Source organism: Plasmodium knowlesi, assembly GCF_000006355.2.
Source record: "Plasmodium knowlesi strain H genome assembly, chromosome: 6".
Lineage (NCBI taxonomy): Eukaryota > Apicomplexa > Aconoidasida > Haemosporida > Plasmodiidae > Plasmodium > Plasmodium knowlesi.
The window spans coordinates 369,455-397,349 of NC_011907.2; the positions used below are offsets into that span (position 1 = coordinate 369,455).

General features: G+C 43.1%; 8 protein-coding genes across 8 annotated transcripts; 4 read left to right on the plus strand and 4 right to left on the minus strand.

Moving 5' to 3' along the window:
- Positions 1–1,623: 1,623 nt before the first annotated feature.
- On the plus strand, positions 1,624–2,607 carry PKNH_0607700 (orotidine 5'-phosphate decarboxylase, putative; the record flags this gene model as incomplete). Its single annotated transcript, XM_002261713.1, has 1 exon — positions 1,624–2,607. One exon carries the CDS (start codon positions 1,624–1,626, stop codon positions 2,605–2,607), a length of 984 nt encoding a protein of 327 aa, XP_002261749.1.
- Positions 2,608–3,488: 881 nt separating this feature from the next.
- On the minus strand, positions 3,489–4,702 carry PKNH_0607800 (uncharacterized protein; the record flags this gene model as incomplete). Its single annotated transcript, XM_002261714.1, has 4 exons — positions 3,489–3,514; positions 3,720–3,797; positions 4,250–4,379; positions 4,697–4,702. 4 exons carry the CDS (start codon positions 4,700–4,702, stop codon positions 3,489–3,491), a joined length of 240 nt encoding a protein of 79 aa, XP_002261750.1.
- Positions 4,703–4,757: 55 nt separating this feature from the next.
- On the plus strand, positions 4,758–6,497 carry PKNH_0607900 (HORMA domain protein, putative; the record flags this gene model as incomplete). The annotated part of the gene is made up of 7 exons (XM_002261715.2): positions 4,758–4,833; positions 4,969–5,008; positions 5,405–5,444; positions 5,621–5,840; positions 5,999–6,100; positions 6,270–6,346; positions 6,450–6,497. 7 exons carry the CDS (start codon positions 4,758–4,760, stop codon positions 6,495–6,497), a joined length of 603 nt encoding a protein of 200 aa, XP_002261751.2.
- Positions 6,498–6,545: 48 nt separating this feature from the next.
- Positions 6,546–6,830, minus strand: PKNH_0608000 (conserved Plasmodium protein, unknown function; the record flags this gene model as incomplete). The annotated part of the gene is made up of 1 exon (XM_002261716.1): positions 6,546–6,830. One exon carries the CDS (start codon positions 6,828–6,830, stop codon positions 6,546–6,548), a length of 285 nt encoding a protein of 94 aa, XP_002261752.1.
- A 190-nt stretch (positions 6,831–7,020) lies between these two features.
- PKNH_0608100 (conserved protein, unknown function) lies at positions 7,021–9,958 on the minus strand (the record flags this gene model as incomplete). The annotated part of the gene is made up of 8 exons (XM_002261717.2): positions 7,021–7,086; positions 7,493–7,656; positions 7,770–8,475; positions 8,620–9,052; positions 9,203–9,311; positions 9,526–9,562; positions 9,691–9,726; positions 9,935–9,958. 8 exons carry the CDS (start codon positions 9,956–9,958, stop codon positions 7,021–7,023), a joined length of 1,575 nt encoding a protein of 524 aa, XP_002261753.2.
- A 1,092-nt stretch (positions 9,959–11,050) lies between these two features.
- Positions 11,051–13,138, plus strand: PKNH_0608200 (conserved Plasmodium protein, unknown function; the record flags this gene model as incomplete). Its single annotated transcript, XM_002261718.1, has 1 exon — positions 11,051–13,138. One exon carries the CDS (start codon positions 11,051–11,053, stop codon positions 13,136–13,138), a length of 2,088 nt encoding a protein of 695 aa, XP_002261754.1.
- A 1,725-nt stretch (positions 13,139–14,863) lies between these two features.
- On the plus strand, positions 14,864–16,951 carry PKNH_0608300 (conserved Plasmodium protein, unknown function; the record flags this gene model as incomplete). Its single annotated transcript, XM_002261719.1, has 2 exons — positions 14,864–15,069; positions 15,220–16,951. 2 exons carry the CDS (start codon positions 14,864–14,866, stop codon positions 16,949–16,951), a joined length of 1,938 nt encoding a protein of 645 aa, XP_002261755.1.
- Positions 16,952–17,669: 718 nt separating this feature from the next.
- Positions 17,670–27,293, minus strand: PKNH_0608400 (SNF2 helicase, putative; the record flags this gene model as incomplete). The annotated part of the gene is made up of 1 exon (XM_002261720.1): positions 17,670–27,293. The coding sequence occupies one exon, from the start codon at positions 27,291–27,293 to the stop codon at positions 17,670–17,672; it is 9,624 nt and encodes a 3,207-aa protein (XP_002261756.1).
- Positions 27,294–27,895: the final 602 nt, after the last annotated feature.

The window sequence follows — 27,895 nt, forward strand, 5'->3', positions numbered from 1 at the left end:
AAAACTACTTGCAGGTCTACAAATGCTCAAACATGTTCATGTCCGCAAGCAGAGTCATCCCTGCATTTTTTTTCCTACAAAGTGTTTAGCCAAAATTCTCACCGTCTTTTTTTTCTCATGAGCTATATGTTATTCGGCCGTTTTCTCGCAGGGCGTTCTTCCTGTCGCATCGTATAGAATCGTACCTTATCGTTTTGCTTCGTTCCGTTCCGTTTCGCTTCCTTTTTTTTTTTTTTTTTTTTTTTTTTTTCCGCTACACACATATGCGCTTCACGGGCGTGTCTACTTCCAGCTAAGTTTGTATCCTCTTGCGAGATGAACCTCTCCCATTTTCAGCCCCTTGATGGAATCCTTTTTTTTTCTCTCGGAACCGGTGTGCATCATAATCTCCCTATGCGGGACAAGCGCCATTTCCCATCCCATCCTTACGGCTTCACCGATGAGCTATACACAAATTTGCAAAAAAAAAAAAAAAAATGGGAACCCCTATGAAGCAGGCCGTATGGACGCATATCCTCCACGGGGGCTCTGAACGGAATGTCCGTACGTACTTCCAATAGTATACACATATTTTTATGCAAAACGGTTTAAAAGGCGATACAATATATATATAAAAAGAGGAGGCTATCCATATGGTTACTCAAACGTTCTGAGATTACACACACTCTTCCCTTCTCTTTTCAATTCACCTATGCACACCAATGGGTGAAGTTTGGCAGGGAGAGTTCTCCCCCATCGTAGGATGGGACGGCACTGCGCGGAAATATGCATTCCACGCATTCGCTCCACGGAGAAAACATTCTCATCGTTGCTGATAGATTTACTTATGAAAGGCATTCCTCCTCCCCTGTTTTGTCCTTTCCCCCCCTTTCCATGACGCTGTCAAGGTTACGCGACTCTATCCAACACGGTAAGCTTTGCCCCTGCCAAGAGATCCATCCTTGGTTCTTATTCTCACAATGAACATTCGGTTTGATCATCGGCCGTCTACACGTGTCCTTTCGTAAAGTTACCTCCACATTTGTCTGCACAGCGTAATGCGTGAATGTGCCGTTTGGGAAGACACATGAGGATGATGCGCGAAGAAATCAGATCATTTCCGTAAGTTCATTCCTTGCATTTCCACCCATTCGGTGATCCTCCCCAGTATGTTGCAATTTCCCTGTAAGATATTTCACCAGCAAGCCATTTTGTCAAATAGGAAAAAAAAAAAAAAAAAGAAAGAAAAAAAAAGGTGACCTGTTCAGACGATTTTCAATCGCACAGCTAACTTGTTCACATAGTTCATATTTTTCAAAAAAAAAAACACCGTTGTGCATAATTTGTGCGTAAAGAAAAAAAAAAAAAAAAAAAAAAAAAAAAAATGACCTGTTCAGGCGATTTTCAACGGCGCGCCTTCACCCGTTCACGTTGTTCAAGTTGTTCATATTATTTCGGCTAAAAGGTATCTTGTGCGCAATTTTCGGAAAAAGAAAAAAAAAAAATAAAAAAAGAAGTTAGCAATCGAGGATGTTCCACAGTTGCTTCGAAATATGACGAACTTCCTCACAGGGAAAAGGCCGCCCCTATTTATCCTAAACAACGTACTGATGACATAACATTTGACCAAATAACGCCGCCAAGATGAATTTGAAAACAAAACTACAAAAGAGGAGGGACGAAGTTAATACATGCCTGTGCATCGGGCTGGACCCGGATGAAGCTGACATAAAGTCCTTCATGCAAAGTGAGAAGCAAAATGGTTACCAGAGTATCAAAAAAAACCTAAGCAATCATGGTAGTAGTAGCCAGGGTGGATTGTTTACCCCACAGGTGGGGGGAACAATGCTACTCGCAGAAAACCCACCAAAGGAGGTACAAGAAAAGGACGAATTTTTTTACTTCTTCAATCATTTCTGCTTTTACATAATCAATGAGACGAAGCAATACGCCTTGTCATACAAAATGAATTTCGCCTTTTACCTCCCATATGGTTCCCTCGGAGTAGACGTCTTAAAGAACGTATTCGATTATTTGCACTACCTTGACGTGCCAACCATCCTTGACATAAAAATGAATGACATTGGAAACACAGTGAAGCACTACAGCAAATTCATATTTCACTACTTGAGGAGTGATTCGTGTACAGCTAACATTTACATGGGTACCCATATGCTACGAGATATCTGCCTTGACGAAGAATGCAAACGACATTATAGTACCTTCGTACTAATTAAAACGACCAACCCAGATTCGCACATATTTCAAAATAGACTTTCCCTCGATGGTAAAGAAGCGTATGTAGTAATTGCAGATGAGGCACAGAAAATGGCCAAACAGTTACATTTGGAAGAAAATGGTGAATTTGTTGGCTTCGTTGTGGGCGCGAACTGCTATGATGAAATGAAAAAAATAAGAGAGCTCTTCCCTGACTGCTACATCTTAGCACCAGGGGTAGGTGCTCAGAAGGGAGACTTGCGAAAAACTTTATGTAATGGTTACTCCAAAAATTATGAGAGACTGCTCATCAATGTTGGGCGCGCAATAACGAAAAGCGGTAATCCACAGCAGGCGGCTCGGGAGTACTATCATCAGATTAAGGAGATCCTCGCGGAGCTCCGGGAATGACGCCCTTGCAGGTGTAAGCTTGTCATTGTGGAAATGCCGATATGTAACTTCTGCTCTAGTCCCCTGCGTGATGCACACTTTGGTTTGTAAATTTTTCCCCCGTTGGGGTATATTTTCCCCGATGTGGCCATTTCCGGAGAGGCACCTTGCGTGGTGCTAATTGTACGCAAAGGGTAGCTACGGAGCGGCCGCACCGGTATGTGCCATACGTTACATGGAAGTCCCACCAGTTGGCAAAATAACGGAAACATTTACTCCTCCATAAGGGCATGACCCCTCTTATGTGCAGGGGTAAAAAAATATCCCAAGTGGGGAAATGGAAAAAAGTTGCACACGCGCATTAATTTGCTGTCGTGAAAAAAAAAAAAATAAAATAAATAAAAATAAATAAAAAAATATATGAACCGGTCATGCGAAAAAAAACGCGTAAACCAATTTTGGCTATTTTCACTTTTAATCAACTATGTGTCTCCATATGTCATGCCCCGGCGGGAGCGTAAAGTAAATTAATCTCGGTTACCCAACATGGTTTCTTCATACGGTTGCTTCGCAAGGTTGCTCCGCTTAGCCACCCAACAACGCTCCTCAACACAGGTGCTTCACATGGCTGCCCCTGCTCCAAAATAAACGGACTGGCCATACTTATAGGCTAGGTAACTGGTTAATGAAAAGTACATAACTCGGTATATGCAATAGCAGCAAGAAATGCTGCACCAGAAAATTGTATACAGCGCCCCCCCGAGGAGGTAATACAACGGGCTGACCATCTTAGCGAGGAGGGTCAAAACCGTGGGGAAGGGTCCGTCACTAACACGCTGGTGTACTAAAAAGTTGGTTCTCTTGTGCATGCATACAACTTCGCCCCTTCGCACCTTTGTAGTTTATTCTTCCGAAATTTGAGTAGCCTCTGGGGATGGGTGAAAAAAAAAAAAAAAAAAAATAATAATACACAATTGGTCAGTTGTAAGCAGTGGGCACGTTTCAACGTGGCCATAACATAATCAGAGGACTGGAAAAACACAGCTTGCCGCTTCCATCACAAAAGGGAATATCAGGGAGAGGTGGACAAAATGCTCATGGCAAACTGTTCACACAATATGGGGCTGCCTCACTTTCTTTAATCTTCTGTCTGAGCTCGTATCTCTTCATGAGTTCCGATACGTCCTCGTCCGATTTTTTTTCACTTTCGCCTTGGGTGTTTAGGAAAAGGGCGAAAGGAACGGCAGACGTGAAGGGGAGTGGGGAAAAAAGGTAAGAATGAAAAGACGAAAACGGAATGGACAAAACGTCGTGACACTGGACCAAATCGAGTGTACTTGTCATACACTGAGTATGCACCGTGGCAAGACAAAATTGCGGTCGACAAATGGCCAGGCTTCTTTATGCACATTCATCCACATAGCGTAAGCCCGCAAAAATGGAATGTAAAGAAAAAATATAATAATAAAAGAAAATAACTGTACAGACATCACAACTGTACAACCCGCGTGACTATGTTAACGAGGGCGAAGAGGCATAACGGGAAATGCACATGGAAAAAATGTTACATGCTCAAAAATGCACAAAAAAAAAAAAAAAAAAAAAAAAAAAAAAAAAAAGATTAAGTAAACACACTACTCGACATGGTCAATATTGCACTTACCGATGTTATATATTTGATAAAAGTTGGTGGAACAGAAAACCACCTCCAGTAGCCCCCCGATGAAAAACATGCCCAGGTAAAGGTATGGCAGGCGCTTGTATACGTTCACCTTTTGTAAGCTCCGTTGGCCCTTCGAGGAGTATAAAGGTGTGATATTGCAAGTGAGTAGGTAAGAGCGGGTTGGTGAAGGTTATGGCAGGTCACAGAAATCAAGAGGGGGGCACCTACCAACCACATACCCCCGAATGTGCATTACGATCCCCCCCCCTCGAGCGCACTTATTAGGTGTATGTCCTCTCATCCTGCTACCAAGCACGCATATATGCAAGTGGCATTGGCGTAGAAGATTGCGCCCGTTCGTTCGACAATCCGTCCATTATTTCATTCGTCGATTTCCCATCCGTTCTTTCCCTTTGCGCAGAGCGCCTAGGGCGACTCACATCTTACCTCCATTCTTCATAACAAGCGGGAAAAACAAAAAAAACAAAAAAAAAAAATAGGAAACAAAATGGAAGCCTACTTAATGGAATTTATCGAAGCCTTTACGCATCTGATTCTTTACATAATGAATATTTATTCCTCAGGTGGGGAAAGTACCCAACGAGCAAAGTGATTTTGTTCGCATTCTTCGCATACGTATATCTGCATATGCCTCTACACCTACCTGTACAACTACCTATGAACGTTTATTTATTTTTTTACTTTTTTCCTCCCTGCAGAACACTTTGAAAAAAAAAGAAAATTCAACACTCTCGTATGGTAAGGCACGAAATAATAATCGAATGTGAGGGCAAAAAATAAGGCAAAAAAAAAAAAGGCAAAAAATCGGAACGGGGTATAGAGGGAAAATCGGGTTAAGGCAACGATTAGTCGAACAAAGCACACTCCACGATCGGGGAGAAAGGAACCACACGTCGGGTGGGTGTCCCCCTGTGAATTTATGTATATCCCCCCGTAAGGAAGAGAAACACTCATGAACGGCAAGCTAACTAGCCAAGTGGCATAAAAGTGAATACGTGCACGTACAGTTTGTACGTGTTATCTTGAGTCAATTCGTCACACTTACACTCTTACACTGTTCTTCCCTTCTGCACTGCCTATCTGTGTAGATATGTTCGCCTTCACAAAACACATACACAACCCCTCCCTATGTAGGCACTGCGCAAATAAACAAGTGGAGGAGTACATACAACAGGTTAAGCGCTGAAACATGGAAAGACAAGTCACTCAAGGAAAATGCCACAGCGCAGGAGGGAGGGAATACCAAATCAGGATCGATGTGAACCCCTCTCCACCACTATGGCAACCACCACCGCTACGATAACAATGTGCAGGGCTGTGACTACTCCCACCTCTCTTCTTCCCCTACAGGCTCTCTATCCAATCAAGAAATTCATCGCAAACAGGAGCCTATATAAGTATCGTATCAGCTTGAAGAATTTAAAAAATGAGGTATTGAAGATTTATACGATCGAATTCGAACAACTTTACCAATCAAGCAGGAAACAGATCAACTACCCTGCTTTTGAGGAGCTCGTGTGGGACCTATTCACGTACATCGAGATGCAGATGTGCGAGGCGTACGCCACAGGTTCGTGTGCCTCTCATTTCTAGCAGTGTACACATGCTCCGCGCTGTACACTTGGCTCTTGCTGCAAACGAGATGTACTCCTAATAGATGAAAATAAAAAACACAGCTGCATTAGGCCTCCCCCGACTCATACATAAACACATATAATACACTTGCAGATAAAACTTTTGAAATTTCCTTCGACTTGGTGAAGGACCACGAGACGACCTCCATGACGAACGAAAATTTGACCAAGGATTGGGAGTTGATATCATGCGATAGTAGGGAAAAAAAAAAAAAAAAAAAAAAAAAACACGTGAATATTTTTTTTTTTTTTTTGCTCCACTGTGAGCAAATCAGACACATGCAACATTATCCTATGCTTTTATTCGCGTTAATAATTTTTTCCCTTTTTTATTTACCCCCCTTTTATACGAATTCCCTGCGCAGCCCTCGATTTGTTTGATAAAAAAATTATCAAAAGTATTAACTTCTTCGAGAATAATGAGTTCAATCCCATATGTCAGGTAGGGCGGTCTGCTCGGTCTGCTACTGCGTTAGAACTAGCATGAGCGTATCTTTTCTCATCGAAAATAATTCGTTTTTATAATTTTCATACACACTGCGCAGGTCTACGTGGAGCACAGAAGAAACATCGTACAGACGAATGCAGCGTAGCCACGAAAAGTAGCCATGCCTGCTTGGCTAGCTGATGTACCCCCCCCATCAGGAGTACTGAAACAATTGCAAAGAAATCCACGTGAAGTACTTATACAAAATATAGACGGGGATGGAGCCAACACTGACGATGTAATAGTATGCGGCGTATGGATGCATAGGAAAAAAAAAGAAAAAACTCGAGAAGCACACCATACACAGGGAAAGCAATATCAGGCACACTCCATAGAATCCATTTATAGACTTGTCCGTGTGCTTTTCTCCATCGGGGGATAATATAATTCTTCTCTCAAACAAAATTTTGAAGTTTCTTTTTTGGTTTTGTCTGTCCATGGTTCGGTGGTCATACGTGATCAGAATCGCTTGTCCTGTTGTGAGTGGGGGGTGTTGTATACGTCGTCCTTTGCGGGTTGCGGTATGGGATGATGACTAATCACAAAGAGGGAGGGATCCCACTACCCAAACGTTTGTTTCCGTTTCGAACCTGCAATGCAAAGGGGAGAGTAATTCCGCCGAAGGCTGCTCACTTGAAGAGGTCCTTCTCGAAGAGCGTGTAAATGTTTTCCCGCTTTTCCCGTTTCTCCTTTTTCTGCGCGAGGTTGCGGTGAGAGAAGGAAGGAGCAGTAGCAGATGGAGAAGACGATGACGAAGCAGATCAAGAAGAAGATGAAGAAGGAGGCATGCAGATAATGGTTCTAACCCTCGTGCTCCGTGAGGAACATCTAAAAAGTACGCACATTATTAGCTGTGTGGGATGCCACTATTATGTGTATCTATATGCATACGTGCGTGACGCAATTGGATACCTCCCCAAGTAGGAGGTTACTTATGCTATACTATACGAATGGAACGAAATTCTGCTAACTAGGGATAGCCATTTGGAAAAAAAAAAATTCGTCCCAAAATGGCCTCCTGGCAATGGTACCAACGGGGAGCCAATGTGCCTCTCTCATTTATGTGTATTTTCCTCCTAGTAATACACCCTCACTACGTACCTCTTTCTGGTTGGCTCCAAAATTTTTGTTCGCACTCTTCGTATTTTTGACCAGCTTGCTTTGGTTGTTCCCCTTTCTGTCGAGGTTAATTTCGAAGCGCATTTGTTTTCGCCTCTCCTGCTCGCGCTCCCGCTGATACTCGTACACGAGTTGGCTATTTTCCTCTACAAGGGAGGGGGGGAGGCATAACAATGTAAAGCGGCACATTGGGAAATAACGCACGATAAAGCGGCGCATACATTCCTTTGACACACCCCGGGAACCTCCACACACCCACCCGTATATTTCGTCAAAGTGGAAATGTACGAGTACATGTTATTTTCCATAATTTGCAATTTTTTCATAACTTCGTTTGTATTAATTTCGTAATTGAAGTGAGTACAGATGAAGTCAATTTTACTACTGATCTTGTCGAAAGATATTTGACTGTTATTATTTTTAATGGCATTTTCGTACTGCTCGATTTGGTCCATGTGCTCTTTGATGTAGTTTTCCATTTGAAGTATTTTTTTCTTCACTTCATTGCTTTTTGTCAGGAATTCCTTTTTTTTATCCCCCAGTTTTTTCTCATACTCCTCCAACTCGTACTCAGCGTTCTGTGTGTCGTCAATCAGCTGCAGGTGGCGTTCCTCCAACAGGTTGAAATTGTCTATAAGCAGTTGTGAGTTGTTTGTATATTTAGCCATCCTTTGGGAAAAGTGAGCCGCATCCCCCCCGTTTATCACATCCCCCACGTTTATCACATCCCCCACGTTTATCACATCCCCCACGTTTATCACATCCCCCACGTTTATCACATCCCCCACTTCTGTCGCCTCCCCCTCCATGCTGGCCAGCTTGTTCAGGAAACTCTTATACTTGTCCATCTCCTTTATCTTCTCCTCCTTCTTCTCAAATTCCACCTCCAGTTTGCTCATCTCGATGTTCAGAAGCTGCACTTGTTTTTTTTTCTTCTTTTTCCTCGCTCGTACTTCGGCAAATTTCTGTACCATGGGAGCAGGTTAGGTTATGAATGGGTATGTGTGCGGTGTCTCTCGCCTTGGCTATCCATAACATGTGCTTTGGCGTTGTGTAGAGGATAACTGCAGCGTGTCCGCGCACCTCTACACGTTCGCGGGAAGGCCTACCCGAATGAGCTCCTCAGTTCGCTTAAACATATCCACCAGGGAGTTCTGCAAAAAGGATGCTTCTTTGCTCATGCTCAAATTAAGGTTTTTTATCACCTTCTCTCTTCTACTTGTATAGTTGTAAATATCGTCTAGCCTCGACTTTTTTTTCTGCATCAGGGTTCTTGTAACAATTATTTCTTTTTCCAAATTGATCAGCTCTCTTATGTTTCCTTTTCCCCTTCTGCTTCCAGATGGCTTGCTTTCCTTCGTCATGATTGTACACCTATTCGTTTGGGTACCTCCACGGGAGGTTCGTCCGTCATTGGTCGAGCCAGTCCGTCCACTCCGAGTGGTCGTCTTCCCCCCCTTGCCCTTTCTCTCCCTTAGTCTCTTTTTTATATTTTCCATTTCTTCATCTTCGTGCAGGTTCAGGAACTTCTTCACGTTGTCGCTGCAGTGGTGGGCCAAATAGAGTACCAATGTCTTCCTCCACCAAGCGGTGCCAACGCTCAAGTCACAAAGAAACAGACACTCATTTTCAAACATTATGTGCTGCACCTACACACGTGCACAAATATAGCTCACTCCTAATAATGTTTACCTTGAGGCGGAGCCATCGTTGGAACTGTGGTCTGATGGAACCACTAAGCTGGAGTAGCCGTAGTAACAGGGCGAGGGCTGTGCATCTCCCGACGCATTCGCGTCTCCACCTGATAGGATGGCAGACCGGCGATAAGCACCACGGGAACAGTTCCATCAGTGGGCATATTTGCCTTTTACAAGGAAAGACATAAAAATGGAATTCCTTCCAAATGGTGAAAGGGATGCTTCTCTTGCTTCGAACCGAACGTTCCAAAGGCACCACCTCACCGATGCCCCATTAAAAAGTTTGGACCCTTTTTTTTTTTCTTCTTTTTTCCTAACCTTTTTCCGCTGCTAGAAGTTTTTCCTTCTCCTCAATCTTGGATGAGTATGGAAGATACAGAAGAGGGGAGAAAATGTGTCGTGCATGGTCAGCTGTGTATGGATTAGTATTGTATAGAAAGAAGTGCCCCGCGAGGTGACGCTTCAGCCCAGTGGCAAACATACCCTTCGCCTGGACTCCTCAATGTGTCCTTCCAAATTCTGAAAATGGAAAAGAGTTGATATGAAGTAGTCATTTGATTCGACCTGTCCGATTGACGACACGTGCACATGGTAACCAGAGCCGCTAGTCGTGAATGAACCCTCTCGCTGCACACGCCTCCTTTCTTGTCGCCCCTATTTCTCCATTTCCCCCCCCCCTCCACCCCTTCCCCTTTCTATGGGAGCCTCCTAACACATTAGACCTAACTTGATAAAAATCCTTCTCACTCATATCCTGGGTATTTATACTGTTCTTTATTTTCCACTTGGTGGAAGATGGAGAATAACAGATGCATGGACTCAACACCTTCACAAATGGAGATGAAAATTTGAAGAGGCGACGGCAGATACTCCCACGCTGCGTAGAAATAGGCAAATTGACGATGCCTCACTTAATCCTTGCGCTGTGATGGGGCAAATCTGTTCCCTCCGGATTTGTACGTCCAGATGGACAGGCATCCTCCTTCTCCTACGACAGGAAATGAAGAGGAAAAGAAAAACAAACTAAACAAACGAACAAACAAACAAACACATGTGTGTGTATGTCACCACAAGAAAATCCAACCGCACGAGAAAATATAAACCTTACGACAAGGAAAGGAAATTCCCCTCCCCCCCCCCCCTTCCGCAGAAACGCAAGCCAAATGGATCAAACCTCAAGCCATAGCATCAAAGGAAGAAGACACACAGAAAAGCGAAAAAAAAAAAAAAAAAAAAAAATGCACCTCCATGAGTTCGAGTAAAATTGCGGCAGATGTGCAGACAGCGCATCTGCATCTGCCCATTTTAGCAAAAGGGGAAAAAAAAAAAAAAAAAAAAAAAAAAATACAAAACGAAATGATACTATACGAAAGAAGCTAGACAAAACAAAAGTGCTCGTATTTTTCCTCCATACAAAGCACGTTTGTTCCACCCGCACGAGCGTACGCACGGAAGAGGCGGCGTCCGAAGTGGTGAAGCGAAGTAAGGAAGTCTCCGATCCCTACCTACCCCCAAGAGGAGGAAAAAAAAACGTGCACACACGAACACAGACACATGCGCAAAGGTGTATAGATTCACGCGGAGGAGTACACCTAAGATAGAAGCGTACGACAGAGTGGCGGCTGGAGGTGATCGTAGGTGCGTCCACATGTAGGCGCATCCACATACAGGCGCATCCACATACAGGCGCATCCACGTGTAAATGCATCCGCATGTAGATGCATGTGTAGAAGCGGCCCTGCGTGGTGATTCCCGTTCTTCGCGGTTCCAAAGCCACCACTTTCCCCACATTAGTAACATTTACCACGTTTGTCACCTTCTGTGCGCACCCACTCAGAGCACGATGGTCCCCCCCAGCGAGGCCCCCGAGGGAGTCGGTTTCAAGGAGGAGTTGGTCAAGTGCAGTGAGCAGGAAAAATGCGAATACAAAACGAATATCAAAGTAAAAATCGGGAACAACCAAAAGATCCTGCTGTTAGTAAGACACAAGAAAGAGGAGTTCTACGTAGTGCTCCATCAAACTAAATTTATTGTGGCCTATCCAATGGTATACAAAACCTTGGCCCCACAAAAGTCTATATTCAGTTATAAGGAATTTTATGAATTAGGAATAGGTACCATAGATGAACAAAATAAAAAGGGAAAAGACAGATGTGAGAGTTACGACTTCAGTATCCATGAACAGATCAAAGTACCAACATTCGAAGGATTCAACGACAGACCCTTCTCCCTCTGTTGTTCCTGCTACGATTTACCACATTCGTATGAATCTATAAATGATCTATACAAAGCAGTACCACAAAAATCTGTGTTAGAGTGTCCCGATAGAGATACAATAATCCGTAATCAAAAATATGAGAGACTAGTATCTGTGAAGAAGGCTCTGCGACATGTTCTCCCAATGTATGCACTGTTCAAGTTTAAAAACGATGTTAATATATTTCTTATTTTTAACATTACTGTGATGAAAAAAAAGAAGACATTTTCTGACTATTTCCAACTGTATAGTGATAAGGCAGATCTAGAAAAGAAAACATATAGATATGTTATTAGCGAATCTGCAAAACCGATAGAGCTTTTTGATGAGAAGTATATTTATATCACACATTCATCTTCTGCATTCGATAATGTTTCCATACCAACATTGCATAATAATTACCTATTGTATCCATTTTACCCTGAAGAATTATATGGTATAAAGTATGGTACATTAGATTATGGATGCTCTTACAATAAATCTTTAAACTTTGAGTGCATCGAAAATGATGAGAATAAATGTACATATACGGATTCTACTTGCCTCAGTAGATCTATACTGATTCCTAAGAACTACGTGGCTGATGATACAGATTCTGCATGTGGACTTATTGGATATAACGACTACACTGTTTCCAGACGGGAATCTTGCATGGAAGACGCAGACTGTATATCCAATACAGTGGAATCGTATGTGAACAAAGCGCAGGAGCTGACAAAAGGGAATGAAGAAACGGTTACGAAGCTACCCATTATAAATGGGAAGTACCCTCATTACATTTTTAGAAAAAAAAATTACAACCAAAGTACTCTTGATAAAAGAACAGTTAAGTTTTTCCAGGATAACAACATTGAACATTTCATTGCGTATGAATACTACAAAGAAGATCGAACAGAATTCACAATAAGTTTGTTTAACCATGAGAAGGATCATGTAATGCATGTGGTAGATTCTCCAGTGAGTTCTGTAAAAAATGAACATGACGGAAAGAATAGGCATGACGGGAAAAGTGAACAAGAGCCACTGGAAGAACCAGAACCCCTATACGACGATACCATCTTCCAGTTAGAAACTCTCAACGAGCTAAGGATTATTAATATTCTGTATTCAGATCAGTGTGATGAACAGAACACACAAAAATGCGGAGTTTTGGTACATGTGTGGAACCCATCTATGGAACAGATTAAGGCTAGGCTAAAGTTACAGTGTACCATAAATTCAAGTGAAAAATATATAGATGAGAAAAACCTTATTTACGATGAGGGTCAATATCAGTTTTTGTTTTTTTTTAAAGTCCCTTTTCTCAAATTTCCTTCTCTTCGCAACTGCAGTGTGCATGCATATGGGGCTTTCAAACTGTACGACACACAAACATATGTCGTTAGGAAGAGAGGAATTATTAGGAAGTTTTTCTATCATCAACCTAAGGAGACTAGTGCCATGAAGGTGTACTCTGAGGGAATACAAAAGGTTACCTGTTGTATGGAGGAGCCACACATCTGCGATGTCAAAAACATCCCCCACTGCATCACACAAGAGTCGTTGAATGTTCTCCACGTTTTCATATTTCTTGTTTTCCTCGTCTTTGTCTTTGTTGTGTTCCTCACTGGCAATGCCCGCAAGAAGAGAACCGACTCCAACAGTGCCGGCGCGGACAACACACCCTCCACGTGAGACGTGAGGGTCGTGGCAGGGGGGCCACAAACAGCGTAAACCCAGTTAATCGTGTTAATCGTGTTAATCGTGTTAATCGTGTTAATCGTGTTAATCGTGTTAATCGTGTTAATCGCGTTAGCCGCGTTAACCTCGTCAACCGCGTCAACCATGTCAACGTGTCAACCGTCCATCCCCCCTTTGTGTGCACTCCAAAAGGACATTTCCAAAGAAAAAACTTTAATCGCATGACTTCCTTAATTTCAATTACCAATTTGAAAGTCGAACGAGGCGAAGTTAGACACACGGAACATGGCGTTCAAATTTCTCCTGGCAAATTTTTTTTTTTTTTTTTTTTAGTATGAACGTGTGGTAGTATATACCCCATTCAATCACACATACGTTCCTATGTTACTCGGGGGGGTGTCGCCCTATCACCGGTGGCGTAATTTTCAAAAAGAACAAAAATTGTCCCCCCCCCCCCCCCCCCAAAAAAGGGAAGACTTCTCTTCACATTCCAACTTCACGCATGGGCACAGTGATGAAGAAAAAAAAAAAAAAAAAAAAAAGTTTGCCTTAACGGTGTGTAATATGTAGACGTTCTGCCATTTGGATTGTAACTTGAACGTGAAGTGATTCCCTTTTGTGCCTTTCTTCAAAATGCAGATGAGGACCATCACACAGAAGCGAAAAAGGGCCTCGTGGGCCCACTGTCCCTTTCTCCGCCGCGTCGGGGGTGTCTGAAAGGAGGTTTGTCACGCAAGATGCAGTTATTTACTGCCATTTGGGTATCTCCCCATTTTAGCAGGCCCTCACAGGACCAACACATCACCGAACCAACACATCACCGAACCAACACATCACCGAACCAACACATCACCGGACCATCACACCACCGAACCAACACATCACCGAACCAACACATCACCTCATCAGTTCACCCTTGCTGATTCTGTCCTTCATAGGCGTCACTTGAAAGGTACGCACACGCCCCGTCTAAGGGAGGTCTTCACTCAAGGCATTATGCCAATTAAAATTTACAACCAAGCCTATTCTATCTATCAAAGTTGCAACCAATAAGGTTTTCATGAATTCATTTCGAAATAAGGACCTTATAATTTTTCCATCTTTTTTGGGAGGACACAAAATCCCTTTTTTCTCTCCCCCTTTGAGGGATTCTTCCTAAATGTGCATGCATGTAGGGTCCTCTTGGTTGGGGTTACCGGCAGGAATATATTTTGCCAAAGGTGTGTGTGCCCCTCGTATGAGTTGTCCATTTTGATTTACTCAATTTTTTCTCTTTTTTCTTTTTTCCCTCCGTGTGATCCTTCGCATGCACATTCGCAGGCGTGTTCAATCTGTCCATCTGGAAAAACGAAGACAATATAACAGGATATATTTTTTGGTTCATCTACATGGTTCAATTAAACTCCTTACATTTTACTACATTTTACTACATTTTACTACATTTTACTACATTTTATTACATTTTATTACATTTTATTACATTTTATTACTTTTTTTTTTTTTTTTTTTTTTTTTTTTCAAACACCGTAGATCAGGCGAATAGGGCATTCGTCCAAATTTTACAACTACGCGCACTTTAGCGTCTTGTTCTGGTGAGTGTAAGTTTTTTCTCTTTCTGCCACGCGCGGGAGAGAGGCAGTAACGGGCACATAACCAGACAACTACCACACTGATCAAACCAAATGCAGACCCGCAAATCTCCCACAAAGCAAGAGGACCATGTTGAAGAGCGTCGATAACAAGACAACCCAAACGGAGGAAGGAGACCCCGCGGGGAGTCGGACGACCTCCCCGGAGTTCAGTAAGCCCTCTGGCGAAGACGCAGTAGGGAAAGACTGGTTTGTCGTGGAAAATATAAAACTTAGAAAACAAATAAAAACTCTCAAGGGAGAGTATGAAAAGGTGAACAGGAATCTCAGCATCAGGTGAGGAATGCACTTGCGAAAGGAAAAAAAAAAAAAAAAAAAAAAAAAAAAAAAAAATAATAACTCTCGGCAAGTGTTCATTCGGTTAGTAGATAGACCCGACAACCCAACATGGGCGCCTAAACATTCATCCCCCCCCTCCACATGTAGGTGCCAACTTCTCCAAAACAAGCAGAAAATCATCCCCAGCGACAACTTCTACCTACAGTTGGACAAACTTTTGCGCAGAAAACGAAAAGGGAGAAAATACAAAAATAGCTCTACCCAAACGGACATAACGTTCATGAGCCCCTTTTTCTCCAAATGGGAAAGCTACTTCGAGGACTCAGCCGTGAATAGAATTTCGAGCGATGGGGAAGTAGAAGTGCTAAAGAGAAAAAGAACTACAAAAAGAGTTAGCGAGATTAGATATCAGTACAACTGTGCCAATGAGGTACACAGACTGTCGGATAACCAAAGTGCAAACGAAGGTGTAAAACAAAGGAAGTACACCCCATGTGGAAAGGCGCATGGGGCCCTTCGTACTCAACCAACTACAAACATTTTCAAGGTTCCCAACCATCTCATACATAAAGACAACGTACTCTACAGCCTTTACACAGATAACGACTTAATATTCATAAAAGAAATTGCCGAGGATCTGATCCCCAAGGGAGGGGATAAGAGGGATTCTGAAGGGACAAACAACAAAGGAACGGATAAACCATCCCATGTTGCAAGTTCACATTTAGGGGGTGCAATAGAAGGGAAAGTAGCCAAAGGAAAAGATGTAGAAACTAAATCCAGTTGGATAGGAAATCCCACAGAAAGAGAAAAGTTAGACGACTTGCTTACATATATGAAGAAGGAAGAAATATCACATGTTGAAGATAAAAGTAGTGCTGTCGTCCTCTCTCAGGATGAGGAAAGAACGATTGAAGGAAATATGCATGACGGGACGCAGACTACAAAATGGAAGAAGAAACACGACGAAATGGGCGCAGTTAAAGGGGGCACTTGCGATATGCCTCCCAGTGGGGTACTCCTCCCTGATGAAGAAAACAAGCACGGGAATAAAGGTAACAGAAGCGGCGGTGGCAAAGGAATCAAAGAACATCCAATCGAGACAGACCAAATCTTAGCAAAGAGGGAGAAGTACATCGATGTTCTTTTAAAACATGAGAAGGGGTCCACATCCCCAGACACAATTGGAACGATGTTAACCCCCCAAGAAGAAATCCCGCATGGAGGAGCTCACCATTCGGGCATTTCACCAAAATGGAGAGAAGCACCTACATCCGAGAAACCTATGCAGAGTGCGAAATTTGTCTCATCGCCATTAAAAAAAAAAGAGGCGCCTACCAGTTGGGATATGAGTGTTGGCAAGAGGGCTCCTATCCACTTGGGGGGGATGACTACAACAAGAATAGAACATACAGGGGATAATGCAACCGCTCCTCTGTGTGATAATAACCCCCCCTTCACACAAAAAAACAGAAAAAAGAAGAACAAACCAAGTAAACAAATCAGACTCAGTGATTCATCCCCATTGTCGACTGAAGAAATGGTTACCCGAATGGAGCCTTCCAAGTGCAGAACCCCCCTCACGGATGAAACGCAACGTACACATACTAGTGATAACCCCTGGGTAAGGAAAACCTCTTACCCATTTGTAAAATCTGACCCGGATTCGTACAAGGAAAAAGAAAAATGCCCACCACATGGGATAGCCCCTAAAAAGGGACACCTCCCTCCCCTCTGGGATTCAGAGCACGAGGAAACCACCCCTCCTCTTGAGGGATGTCACCATAGCATTTCACTTAGCGATGCAGAAAAGAGTGCAAACGAAATAAGGAAAATTTCCTTGGAGCATAAGAAGAGGGCCTTCCTCTTCTACATGTGACTGCCACCAAGTGGATATAATTAAAAATAGTAAAAAAAAAAAAAAAAAGCTGCGAATGAATTCGAAAGGTGCGTTGTTTTACTGTTCGATAAAAAAAAAAAAAAAAAAAAAAAAAAAAAAAAAAAGGCTAGACAAAGTGGGGAAGGCTACAAGGATATGTAAAAATAAATATATCTATTTATATGTATTTTCTTTTTCTTTTTTTTTTTTTTTTTTTTTTTTCGGGGGGGGGCTACTTTCCCCCCCGCAGGCAAATAATTGTCACACAATTCAAAAATGTGGCCCTGTGGCCAACACGCGGGAAAATATACAAGCGCTGCAAAGAAGCGACGCCGGGAATGCTTTCCCCTGGAGAGTGTGAAAACACTACTTTCATGGAAACTGACGGTGGAGGGGGAAATTTTATTTTCTGTGTTCCTCCACATGTGAAGCATATCTATCCATTTCGGGTCGAATTTTCCTCTGCCTCTTGGACAACATATTTCACCTACTGTTTCAGAGCATCGCCAAATGAAATTTCTCTATATCAGGGGAGGCAAAAAAAAAAAAAAAATAATATGCTCAGTGCACTTGCTCGTTTGTGAGTTTTCAAGATTGTCCATCCTCATCACAATTTTCATTCCAGTCATTTGAGCAATTATAATCGTTCTCTCCAGTGATATTTTGTTGTTGTTCCTCCTCGTTTTTTTCACTAAGAGTGTATGTAGTGTGTTGGTTTTTATTCCAATTCAAAATTGATATTTGTCATTGATCTTCCCCTCCTTGGTTGGTCGTGTGACTGCCCATGTAACTGCTCATGTGAGTGTTCATCATCGTCCTCATCGTCTTCGTCTTCCTCTTCTGCTTCTTCTACCCCTTGTAGGCGACACATGTTCGAAATCCTTTTGGAGAAAAAGAAAGCCACGAGGTCATCTTCTGTGATGGATCCTTGGCAATTTACACCATCCTCATTGTCCTTCGATTGTTCTAACTGACTCGACTCCTTCGCCTGCCATTCACGTTGCCCTTCCGCATACTTCTCCTGTAGGCTCTCGCTCGTCTCCCCTAGGAATTTAGAAACATACTCCCAACCGGATCTGCTCAAAATTTCTCCGCACTCCTTGTCTGGACACACATCGCCTATCTTCCTAATATGGTTACCAATAAAAAGGATGAACTCATTAATTTTCTCTTTAATTTCCGGAGACTTCCATTTATCCAGTGCGGAAGTACGAGTCGCACTACTACTACTACCTTGGTCGGCTGCCTCTCCCGCCGTCTGCTCTTGCTCCTGGAGGTGGAGGATATCTTGTTCCCCCAACTGTGTGATTTTTTTTACCACCCTTAGCAACTTCTTGTGCTTCTTGACATACTTTTTGGCTAGCTTGTTCATGCTATGTTGATTCATTTCCTTCAAATTGCAGCTTCTAATTTTATGCAATACTTCATCATCCGATAATTTTTTTTTTTTTTTTTTTTTTTTTGAATGTTTCTTTTCTCTCTTTCTTTGCTCGCCATCCATTTGTTCATCCATCTGCTCATCCAACTGCTCATCCAACTGCTCATCCATCTGCTCATTTACTTGGCCATCCATCTCATCCTCTACCTCTAGCGTCCCTATTTCTCCTCCTGCTCCTCCCTCCGGATCAATGCTCAGGTCTGCATAACTGTCAAAGTACTCTCCTTCATTTGACGCAAGTGCATTGTCTTTCCCTGCGGAAAGTGGAGATGATGATACATCATTCCTTCCCCTCCTCACTCGGGAGCTCTTCCTTCGTGTCATTTTCCCTCCTTCATTATCGGCAGTGTTGTACTTCTTAACACTAATACTTCTGTTGCTTCTCCTGCGTGTCATGCTGCCCTCTCCTATCTCTGCGGAACCCATAATACCTTTGACGCCCTGCTCTCCATCTTCTTTACTTACAAAGCTTTTGTTCTCGTTCGACGACCCACATTCTGAACCCTCCCCACCCCTTGGGTGGTTCTTGCTCTTCCTGCTATTAAGGGTATTGCTGCCCAAGCTTCCCATACTCCCAACGCTTACCATGCTTCCTAAAATTCCCACACTACTACTACTGTTGTTGTTGTTTTGATTGGCACTCCTTTCCCCTTTGGCTACTGACCCTGACCTTGTGCCACCTTTCCTTCTCTCATTCTGAGGAGTACTTTCCGCCCCATTGATGTGTTCTACTTTTTCTACCTTTTCTCCCCTTTTTAAGGATCCTCCCGATGGATAAATAGCTCTCTTCTTCGTAACCACTCCTTCCTCCTTCTCATCATTCATGTAGATGGCTTTCACCCTTTCGCTGCTCCTTCTGCTGTAGTAGCTTTGCCTATGATTACTTCCATTGCTACCCTTGGCCAGGCTTGCTGCTCCCCCAGTGGATTCGGTCACTGCGTCACCCTCTCCGGCTTCTTCCTCCTCCTGTTTCACCTTCTTGTAATTGGTTGCTCCTCCACTGGTACCTACGCCTTTCCCTTCGACCCCCTTAGTCACTTCATTGTTCCTACTCCTATTGCGCACCCTTCTACGTTTCCTACTAGTCGTGTCATCCTTAACGTTGCAGTGAAATTCGTCAATCATTTTCAAAATACGCACACACCTCACCTTTACTTTATCACATTTCACATTTTTTATATGACTTAGATTTAGGTTCACATCTGCACAAATCTCGTTTACCGATCCAAACCCATAAACGTACACTCCTTTGATTAAATTTTCATCGTCTTCCTTTGACCACGCCTTCACATCCTTCGTTGCGAGGTCTCTCAAGTGGTTAAATATGTAGTCGGGCAATTTCAACTTTAGGTAATCGTTCATTTCATCCTTCGTTTCTGTGGGCGCCTCACTCAGAGCATTGCCGACAGGTTCTACCTTTACTTCTCCTTCTTCTGCTTTCATTTCTGCTTTCACTTCTTCCTTCATTTCTACCTTCATCTCCGCCTTCACCTCACCACCTGATTCATTTTTCTCCTCTAATAGGTGACTCTTCTTCCCATCCTCCACAACACCGGAGGCAACATCGGTAATGGCGCTGCTGTTAGCTCTTAGGGGAAGGCGGAAGCTGTACTCGTTTCCGCCATTCTGCTCCTTCACAAATTCGTGCAGACTCTTAAATAATTGCAGGCGCTGACATAGGTCCAGGGCGTTTGCTCTGTTCGTGCCAATGTAAAAGGTGTAGGCGTCTACCTTCCTTGTTCGTTCCGTGCCCTTGGTCTTATTATTTCCATCGCTTTCCTCATTGGAGTTGTTATCATTTTCCTTTCCGTTCAGTTCCTCCACCTCCTTTCCTTCCTTCTTCATTTCTTCCTTCGTCTCTTCGACTTTCTCTTCGCCACCCTGGCCCTTCACCAAGTTCAGGAATTTTGAAAATAAACCTCCTCCCGCTGATGCTCCTGCTCCTTGGGCGTTTCCATCCTCCGCTTCTGCTTCTGCCACTGCATCCTCTTCTCCATCACCGCCAACAGCATCAGCCGAGCCACCTTTAAAGGAGGATTTGTTTTCCTTCATTCCACGTGGCGTCTTTTTCCCCTCATCAGACTGCACACTATCAGCACCATGATCGGCTACAACGCCCGCATCATCTGCTCCTTCTTCCAACTTCTTCCCACTGGAGTCATCACACGAGCCGACTGTCAAATGGTTGCTATCAGTGGTGGTTGTGGTGTTATTATTTTCCTCCTCCTTCAATAGTTTAATGTCAGCTTCATCCTTCATTCGTTTAACCGCCCTTTCTTCTTCCTCTTCCTCCTCATCCACCACTCCCCCTGCAGCATCTACTACGCCTGCTCCCTCAATTCCATCCCTTGCCGCCATTGCATTCTCTTCGTTTACCTTCAAGGAGTTCTCCTTGGCAACCCTTTCTACAATTTCTTTGCACGTATCTACAATAATATTTAGTTCTGTGAGTATAACATTTTGATCCACTTTGGTTAGTTTAGAATCTACTCGAATATCGTCTAGACGTAGGTAAGGATTTCCAAATTTCATAAGGGATCTGTAGAGTCGGAACTTGTCCTTCTCCGTTATATGCGTAGAGGTTCTTCTCTTTCTTTTTTTTTTCAAATTTTTGTTTTTATCATGATATTTTACCGTGTACTCCTCACTATCGTCATCCTCGTCATTCATCGTTTGTGTATTGGCAGATTCTACGTACAAGTTGTGTCTATGGTCCCGGGTTCTGGTTTTTCTTGGTCCATGAACTAGCAGTTCCTCCTCCTTCATCCTTTTCAACTTCAGTCTCTCCTCTAGGGGGATAGTTCGGTCCCAGAAATCTTTGTCATTCCCTTCTTCTTCCTCTAAATCATCTGCCTTAGTGGAATCATTATAAATGTTACTTTTCAAGTTCGCTGGTGGTTCGTACTTGAATTCGGTGATGTTGTTGTAGGAGCTCAGTAGGTCATCTGCTATTCCTCCTGATCCTACGGTTCCTCCTCCCGATGGTGAGCCTGGGGTTCCACTTCCAAATAGACTATTACCACTGGCAAACAGATTATTCGAATTATGAAGACTATTAAATTCGGAGTTCAAATCCTTATTTGCATTATTAGCATTTTCATGTGCTTCTGCTTCTTCCAATATTTTATCCAAATCCACATCTACTCCTTTAATAACTGCTTTTTCTTCATCCATTTTTTGAGGCGAATATTTAGAGCTATTTTTCTCCCACAATTTCTGAGCACCGAATTTTAAAATTTTGGACAACTCTTCCCGGGTGAACCCGTTGGATGTATTTCCTCCTTCTCCACCGATGTAGTTAACGTTATCATTCTGCTTCTTATTCAATCCCTGGACAACAAGTGTATCTAGAACCATTTTCACTTTGGCTCTTTCTAGGATGGTTTGTTCAATGGAGTCCTTGGTAACCAGTCTATATATCTGCACCGTTTTCGTTTGTCCAATACGATGTGCCCTGGCCCCTGCTTGTAAATCATTCTGTGGGTTCCAATCCGAATCGTAAATAATAACGGTATCCGCAGACGTTAGGTTAATACCCAAACCACCAGCTTTAGTAGATAAAAGGAACACAAAATCATCCGAATTTTTACTGTTAAAATGGTTCATTGCTTTCTTTCTCATTTCCTTAGACATAGTTCCATCCAACCTTTGGTGCTTGAATCCTCGTAAGGTTAAATACTCACTTAGAATATTAAGCATCTTTACCATTTGGGAAAAAATGAGCACACGATTTCCTCTCTCCTTCAATCTAATTAGTAGCTTTTCCAAGAGACAGATCTTTCCACTTGAATAAACCAATCGTTCCTTATACTCATCCTTGTCCACAGGTTCACAACACAAAAAGGGATGGTTGCATACCTTCTTCAATTCCATGCAGATATTTTGAAGAGAGTTTTTCGCTCCACCAGATGCTTTGGCTAGCTGTTCATAATTTTTTGTTAAAATATTCTTGTAAAATTCAATCTGGATAGGAGATAACTCTACTCTAAGAATTCTCTCCACTTTATTTGGCAATGATTTCTCCACATCTTTCTTAACCCTCCGTAGTATAACTTCATGCAATTCATGTTGCAACTGCATCAGTTGCTTCTGCTTGGCTTCCCCTATCAGACTAGTATTCTCAATTTCGTTATACTTCTTTTGGAAGTTTTCATAATGCGTGTATTGTTGTGGGTTCAGGAAGTGCAATAGGGTCCACAACTCCTCTAAATTGTTATGAAGGGGAGTACCACTAAGAAGCAACTTGGACTCCGCCATAAATTGCTTCAACTCGATGAACCTCTTCGATTGTCGATTTTTCAATTGGTGAGCTTCATCAACCACCATTAACTGCCAAGGCATTTTCTTCAACAATTCCACATCACTTAAACTGTTCAAAATGGATGGAGTTGTAATGCACACATCAAATTTGTATCTAAAGCCCTTGTTAGCCACATATACTTTTTTTAATTCGTGGGTCCTTATAAGTTCTCTACTGACAGCATTTCCATGGTAACATACCACATTGGCCTGGGGAAGCCAACTCTTAAACTCATTCAGCCAATTATCAACAGTAGATTGCGGCACGATTACAAGATAGGGACCAATTAATTTTTCTTTATATAGCATATGACCCACCACTGCAATGGTCTGAACAGTTTTCCCTAAACCCATCTCGTCTGCCAATAGGACACTTAAATTACGTTTCATTCTACTAACCATCCAATTAAGACCCGTCAACTGATACGCTCTCAACTTTTTTTCATTCAGATAAAACGGGGTCTCATTGTATGGGTCGAATTTCGTAGCTGTTAGAGGACCCCTGTTCCATACACTTGAAAAAGCCTTCAATCCACATATCTTACTTTCCCTGTCAAAATATTCTTCAATAAGTTTCGTGAACCCATGATCTACTAAGGTCTGCCTAGTCTCCTCTGTACACTGGTCATAAGCACAACTCATCCACTTGACAAGAAATAATTGTTCACCGGTTTCATCACACAATCTGTGAGATACTATTCTCTCTGCGTTTATTGCATCCATCTCAATTTGCTTTTTAATCTCGGAATAAATTTTCTCTTGCTCTATTTCATCTGCCGTCATGTACTTCCTCTTCTGAAAAGACTGCCTTATTTTCTTTATGTAATTGTCCACCTTTTTAAGTCCATTGAAAAGTCTCAGGTATTCATAGGTACAGAAAAAGTTGTGGATATGCGACTTGCCCAACCACTTGATTAGGAACTCCACTTGACTTATGTCTTCGATATCCTCCTCTTCGTAAAAGTCGTCCATCGCTTGGTCTTCGTGCTCGTTCACTGCGCCAACCTTCCCATCCGCTCCTTCACCGACCACCCCTTCACCGACCACTCCTTCACCGACCACCCCTTCACCGACCACCCCTTCACCAACCGCTCCTTCACCAACTGCACCATCACCAACTCCACCTTCAACTGCGACATTGCCATCTGTAGCACTCTTATTTCCCCCATTGCCATCTGTGGCACTCTTATTTGCCCCATTACCAGTTGCCCCGCTCCCCGCACCATTCCCTTTGTTCTTGTTGATGTACAGGAAGGGGTTGTTCTTTATACTATTCACATTTTTGTAGTCGACGATTCTTCTATGGTGCAACACTCGGTCGATGCCTCCCATGATCTGCTTCTCCTGTCTGAGGAGCATTTTTTCCTCATCTACCTTCTTGTCCTCCTCGTCTGTCTCAAAGTAGCTCTCCATCTGTGCGTAATTTCTCACCTTCCTCCTCTCCCTCAAGTTCGTTCTTCCTTCCACTGCGCCAATATATGGAGAAACAAAAATATCATTCTTTTCATTACGTTTTGCCTTTTCGTTGTATCGGTCCTCCACAGGATCATACATCTGGGATTTCTTACTACTGCTCCTCGTATGGGATTTTTTCGCATACGTGTTAACGTACAGATCATTGTCCTCATCTTCATCTGTATCAAGAGAGTTATTTGCGTTTTTTTTTTTTTTTTTTTTCTTCTTATCTTTCTTTTGTGTCTCCGATTTTTTGCCTCTGTTCGTCTGCTTTCCAGATGCACTTTTCTTCGTATATTTACTACCTCCATAGAGGTCCGATCCATCATGTCCATCCTCATCTTCGTACTCGTCTTCGTCCACCTCTTCATTTTTAAACCTTGGGGCGGCGGCACTACTTGGATTTGCGTGCATTCCTACTCCACCTGCACCAACACCTCCTCCACCACTCATCATCATCATTCCGCTCTGATTATTACACATGTTCGCGGGGTTGTTCACCCCCATCATACCTCTACTGTTCATCATACGCATACTCATTTCGTTAGGGTAGTTCCTACTCTGCATGAAGCTGTTCAAGCTGTTGTAGTTACCTACGTTACCGATACTACCCATGCTCATCATACTGCCTAGGTTGCTACTTCCATGTTGCCCTACTGCTCCGGCTGGTCCTCCTCCTGTTCCTCCTCCTCCTCCGCCCATAACCATACCGTCGTTGTACGACTTCATCTGATCCATGGACTTTAAGTTACTGTACCTATTGTCTCCATATGCGTTCATCATATTATAGTTGTTAATGCTACTAACTTTGTTCATCCCTCCGTAAGAAATTCCCCCAGACGTGTTAACATTTCCACCACTGCTAGCCATTTCATTTGCTCCATTCGTTCCACTCATCCCATTCATTAAATTCATGTTCGGATAAGTCCCTCCTCCTCCTTTATTCGACATGCCATATGGGTTGCTCGTCCCCATGGTTCCAAACATATCAACATTCATTGGATACTTTATATTGTAGTTTGGGAACATGTTGTATGGATGATTTGATCCAGTATTTATGCCTGGTTCTCCTCCTCCACTAACAACATTTCCGTTGTTGTTACTGCTCCCCATTTTTTTATCCTTTACATCAATTTGGTTGTCTCCATTTTTGTTATACTTCTTATACATCCCTCCTCCCAATTGTTGATCACTGCTCATCATTCCACCACTATTGAACTGCTCCATAGAGGCAGACGCTACTCCACCACCTGCACCTACAGTTGCCTTCCCCTTCCTGGTAGATGTTCCTCCACCGGTGGTTTGGCCATCACACAGGAGGGAGGAACTGTTCATCATGCCCATGGTATCATCCTTCTCTAAAAGTTCGTCCTTTATACTTTTGCTACCCTTTCCATGCTTCATTCCATTCTTTCCTCCAAGAGCACCCTTGCTATCTTTGCTCATTGAGCCACACTCGCTCTTAGCAGACATGTGGTTCGTTGCATAATTATCATAAGGGTATTCACTCAAATTGTTGAAACCCATTTTGTTGTACATGTTACTGCCTCCTCCCCCTATGGGATGGTGGTATCTCATGTTGTTTACATCACCCAGAGAATTGGCTTTCTCCATCACGCTGTTGGGTCGGTGGGTTGGCATACCGTTCATTCCTTTACCATGCATATTTCCCATACCACCCATACTACCCATATTACTCATACTACCCATACCACCCATGCCACCCATGTTCATGCCGCCCATGTTTACACCTGCCATGTTCATACCGGGCATACCTCCGGCCCCTCCCATGGCATTCTTCGCCCCCCCTGAACCACCACCACTATTACCCATCATCATGCTACTCATCACCTTGTTATTCATCATAACGTTGTTGTTAACCATATGCATCATAACATTGTTCGGCATCCCCGTGGAGTCGACATTCATCCCACCCGTGCCACCAACACCGGTGGTCCCTTTGTTCATGCTCTTCGCGCACAGATTGTTGTTACCAGCGCTGTTGTTGTAACTGTTATCGTTGTTACCGTTGGTGTTACTCCCTCCAATGGAGTTCATTCCACTACCACTGAGAGGCCTACTTCCCATATTTAATTGACTTGCGTTCATACCACCACAACTACTACTGGCGTTACCGCCCTGAATAGATTTCAAAGAAGCAGATTTATCGGCCATGCTTCCGGGGCCCTTACCACTCAACTTGCTGTTCAGGCCACCCTCTCCATGATTACCCGCATTCAAACTATCCGTGTAGTTCGCACCGTTGCTACTACCACTACTGTTACTAGCCCCGTTACCGGTATTCATCATGTTGGCATTCTGTTTAAAACAATTGGTGGATGCTGAAGGGCCACCATAATAGCCATTATTCATATACCCATAATAGTTCCCATGCATATTATAGCTATTGGAGCTATTTCTTAACATCATGTCATTCCTCTGGTAATACATGTTATTCACAAAGGTGTTCTGTTTCATATTATTTGTACCCAAAAAATTGGGATCCTTATTACTATGTTTCATTTCGCCGTTTGTATGGAGACCCTTTCCAGTGTTCATATGAACATTTGAATTCATGTCCTGCATAGGATAACTCATGTTGTTGTATCTACCTCCCATCTGGTTAGTGCCATTGCCACCTGTCTGATTACCACTAACCATGTGGTGGTGATGGCCTCCCATGGATGACTGAACTTGCATGTTATAGTTTGATAAAATGGGTTTTTGGTATGGCTCGTGCATCCCTCCTCCAGATGCATTAGCACCTCCGGTAGAGGCACCTCCACAATTTTTACTCATTCCCATCGATTGCCTCATTTGCATGCTCTGTTCATTATTACTTAGTAGACTACTCGTAATACTTATTGTCCCATCCCCACCACTGGACATAGGATTGAAATGCATACCCTTACCCATATTGATGTTGTTGGAATTGTTCATATAAGAAGATGGGGGGGATGTACAGGGTAGGTTCTTGCTACTGTTTACTTGGTTCATGTAACTGTTGTGTGCCCCTGTGCCTTTCACCCCACCTGCGTTATCCCCCTCCATCATTTCGCTATAATGCATGGCATCACGCATGTTGGCACTGCTACCACCGCTTCCGCCGGGATTGCTGCCACTCATGTTGTGTTGCATGGACGAATTCATGTGCGCCCGCTGGGGTCGCGATGACGTCGAAATGGCGTCGTAATAACGTCTAAATGTTGTGCCTCTGCTGTCGCTACTATTCTGTTCACTCTGCGTCCTTCTCACTGGAGTGTCGCTGTCGAGTCTATCAACAGACGACTCCCCAATTCTGGATGCTTCGAAAAGATTTTTTCGCTACAGTCCTGAGTTTCTACTATTTACTTCCTTATCATTTTGTCGGTTATTTTACTTTCGACCGTCCTCGTGCATGTGCAAGTGTTCCGCTTGCATAATCTGTTTAGCGCTTTTCCGATTCAGGTGCGAACAGGAATGCACATGTATGTACACGCGCAATTTTTGTTCCGGGTGTGTACATGTCCCGCTTCGCCTTCAGCTCCTTTGCCACTCTGACGACGGATGCTCTGATGAAGGACCTTGGGGCCTGATTAATTAGACTTCAACGCAACAGGTCTTCGTAAAAGGAATACTCCTTTTAACTTTATCTGTATTGTTTAATAAAAATAGAGAGACCGTCTGGTGGACACAGAATTTAGGCTGTTAATTCTGCTACGGAGAGGAGTAGGGGAGAAAAGAACATCGAATGAGGATGGGAAGAAAAAAAA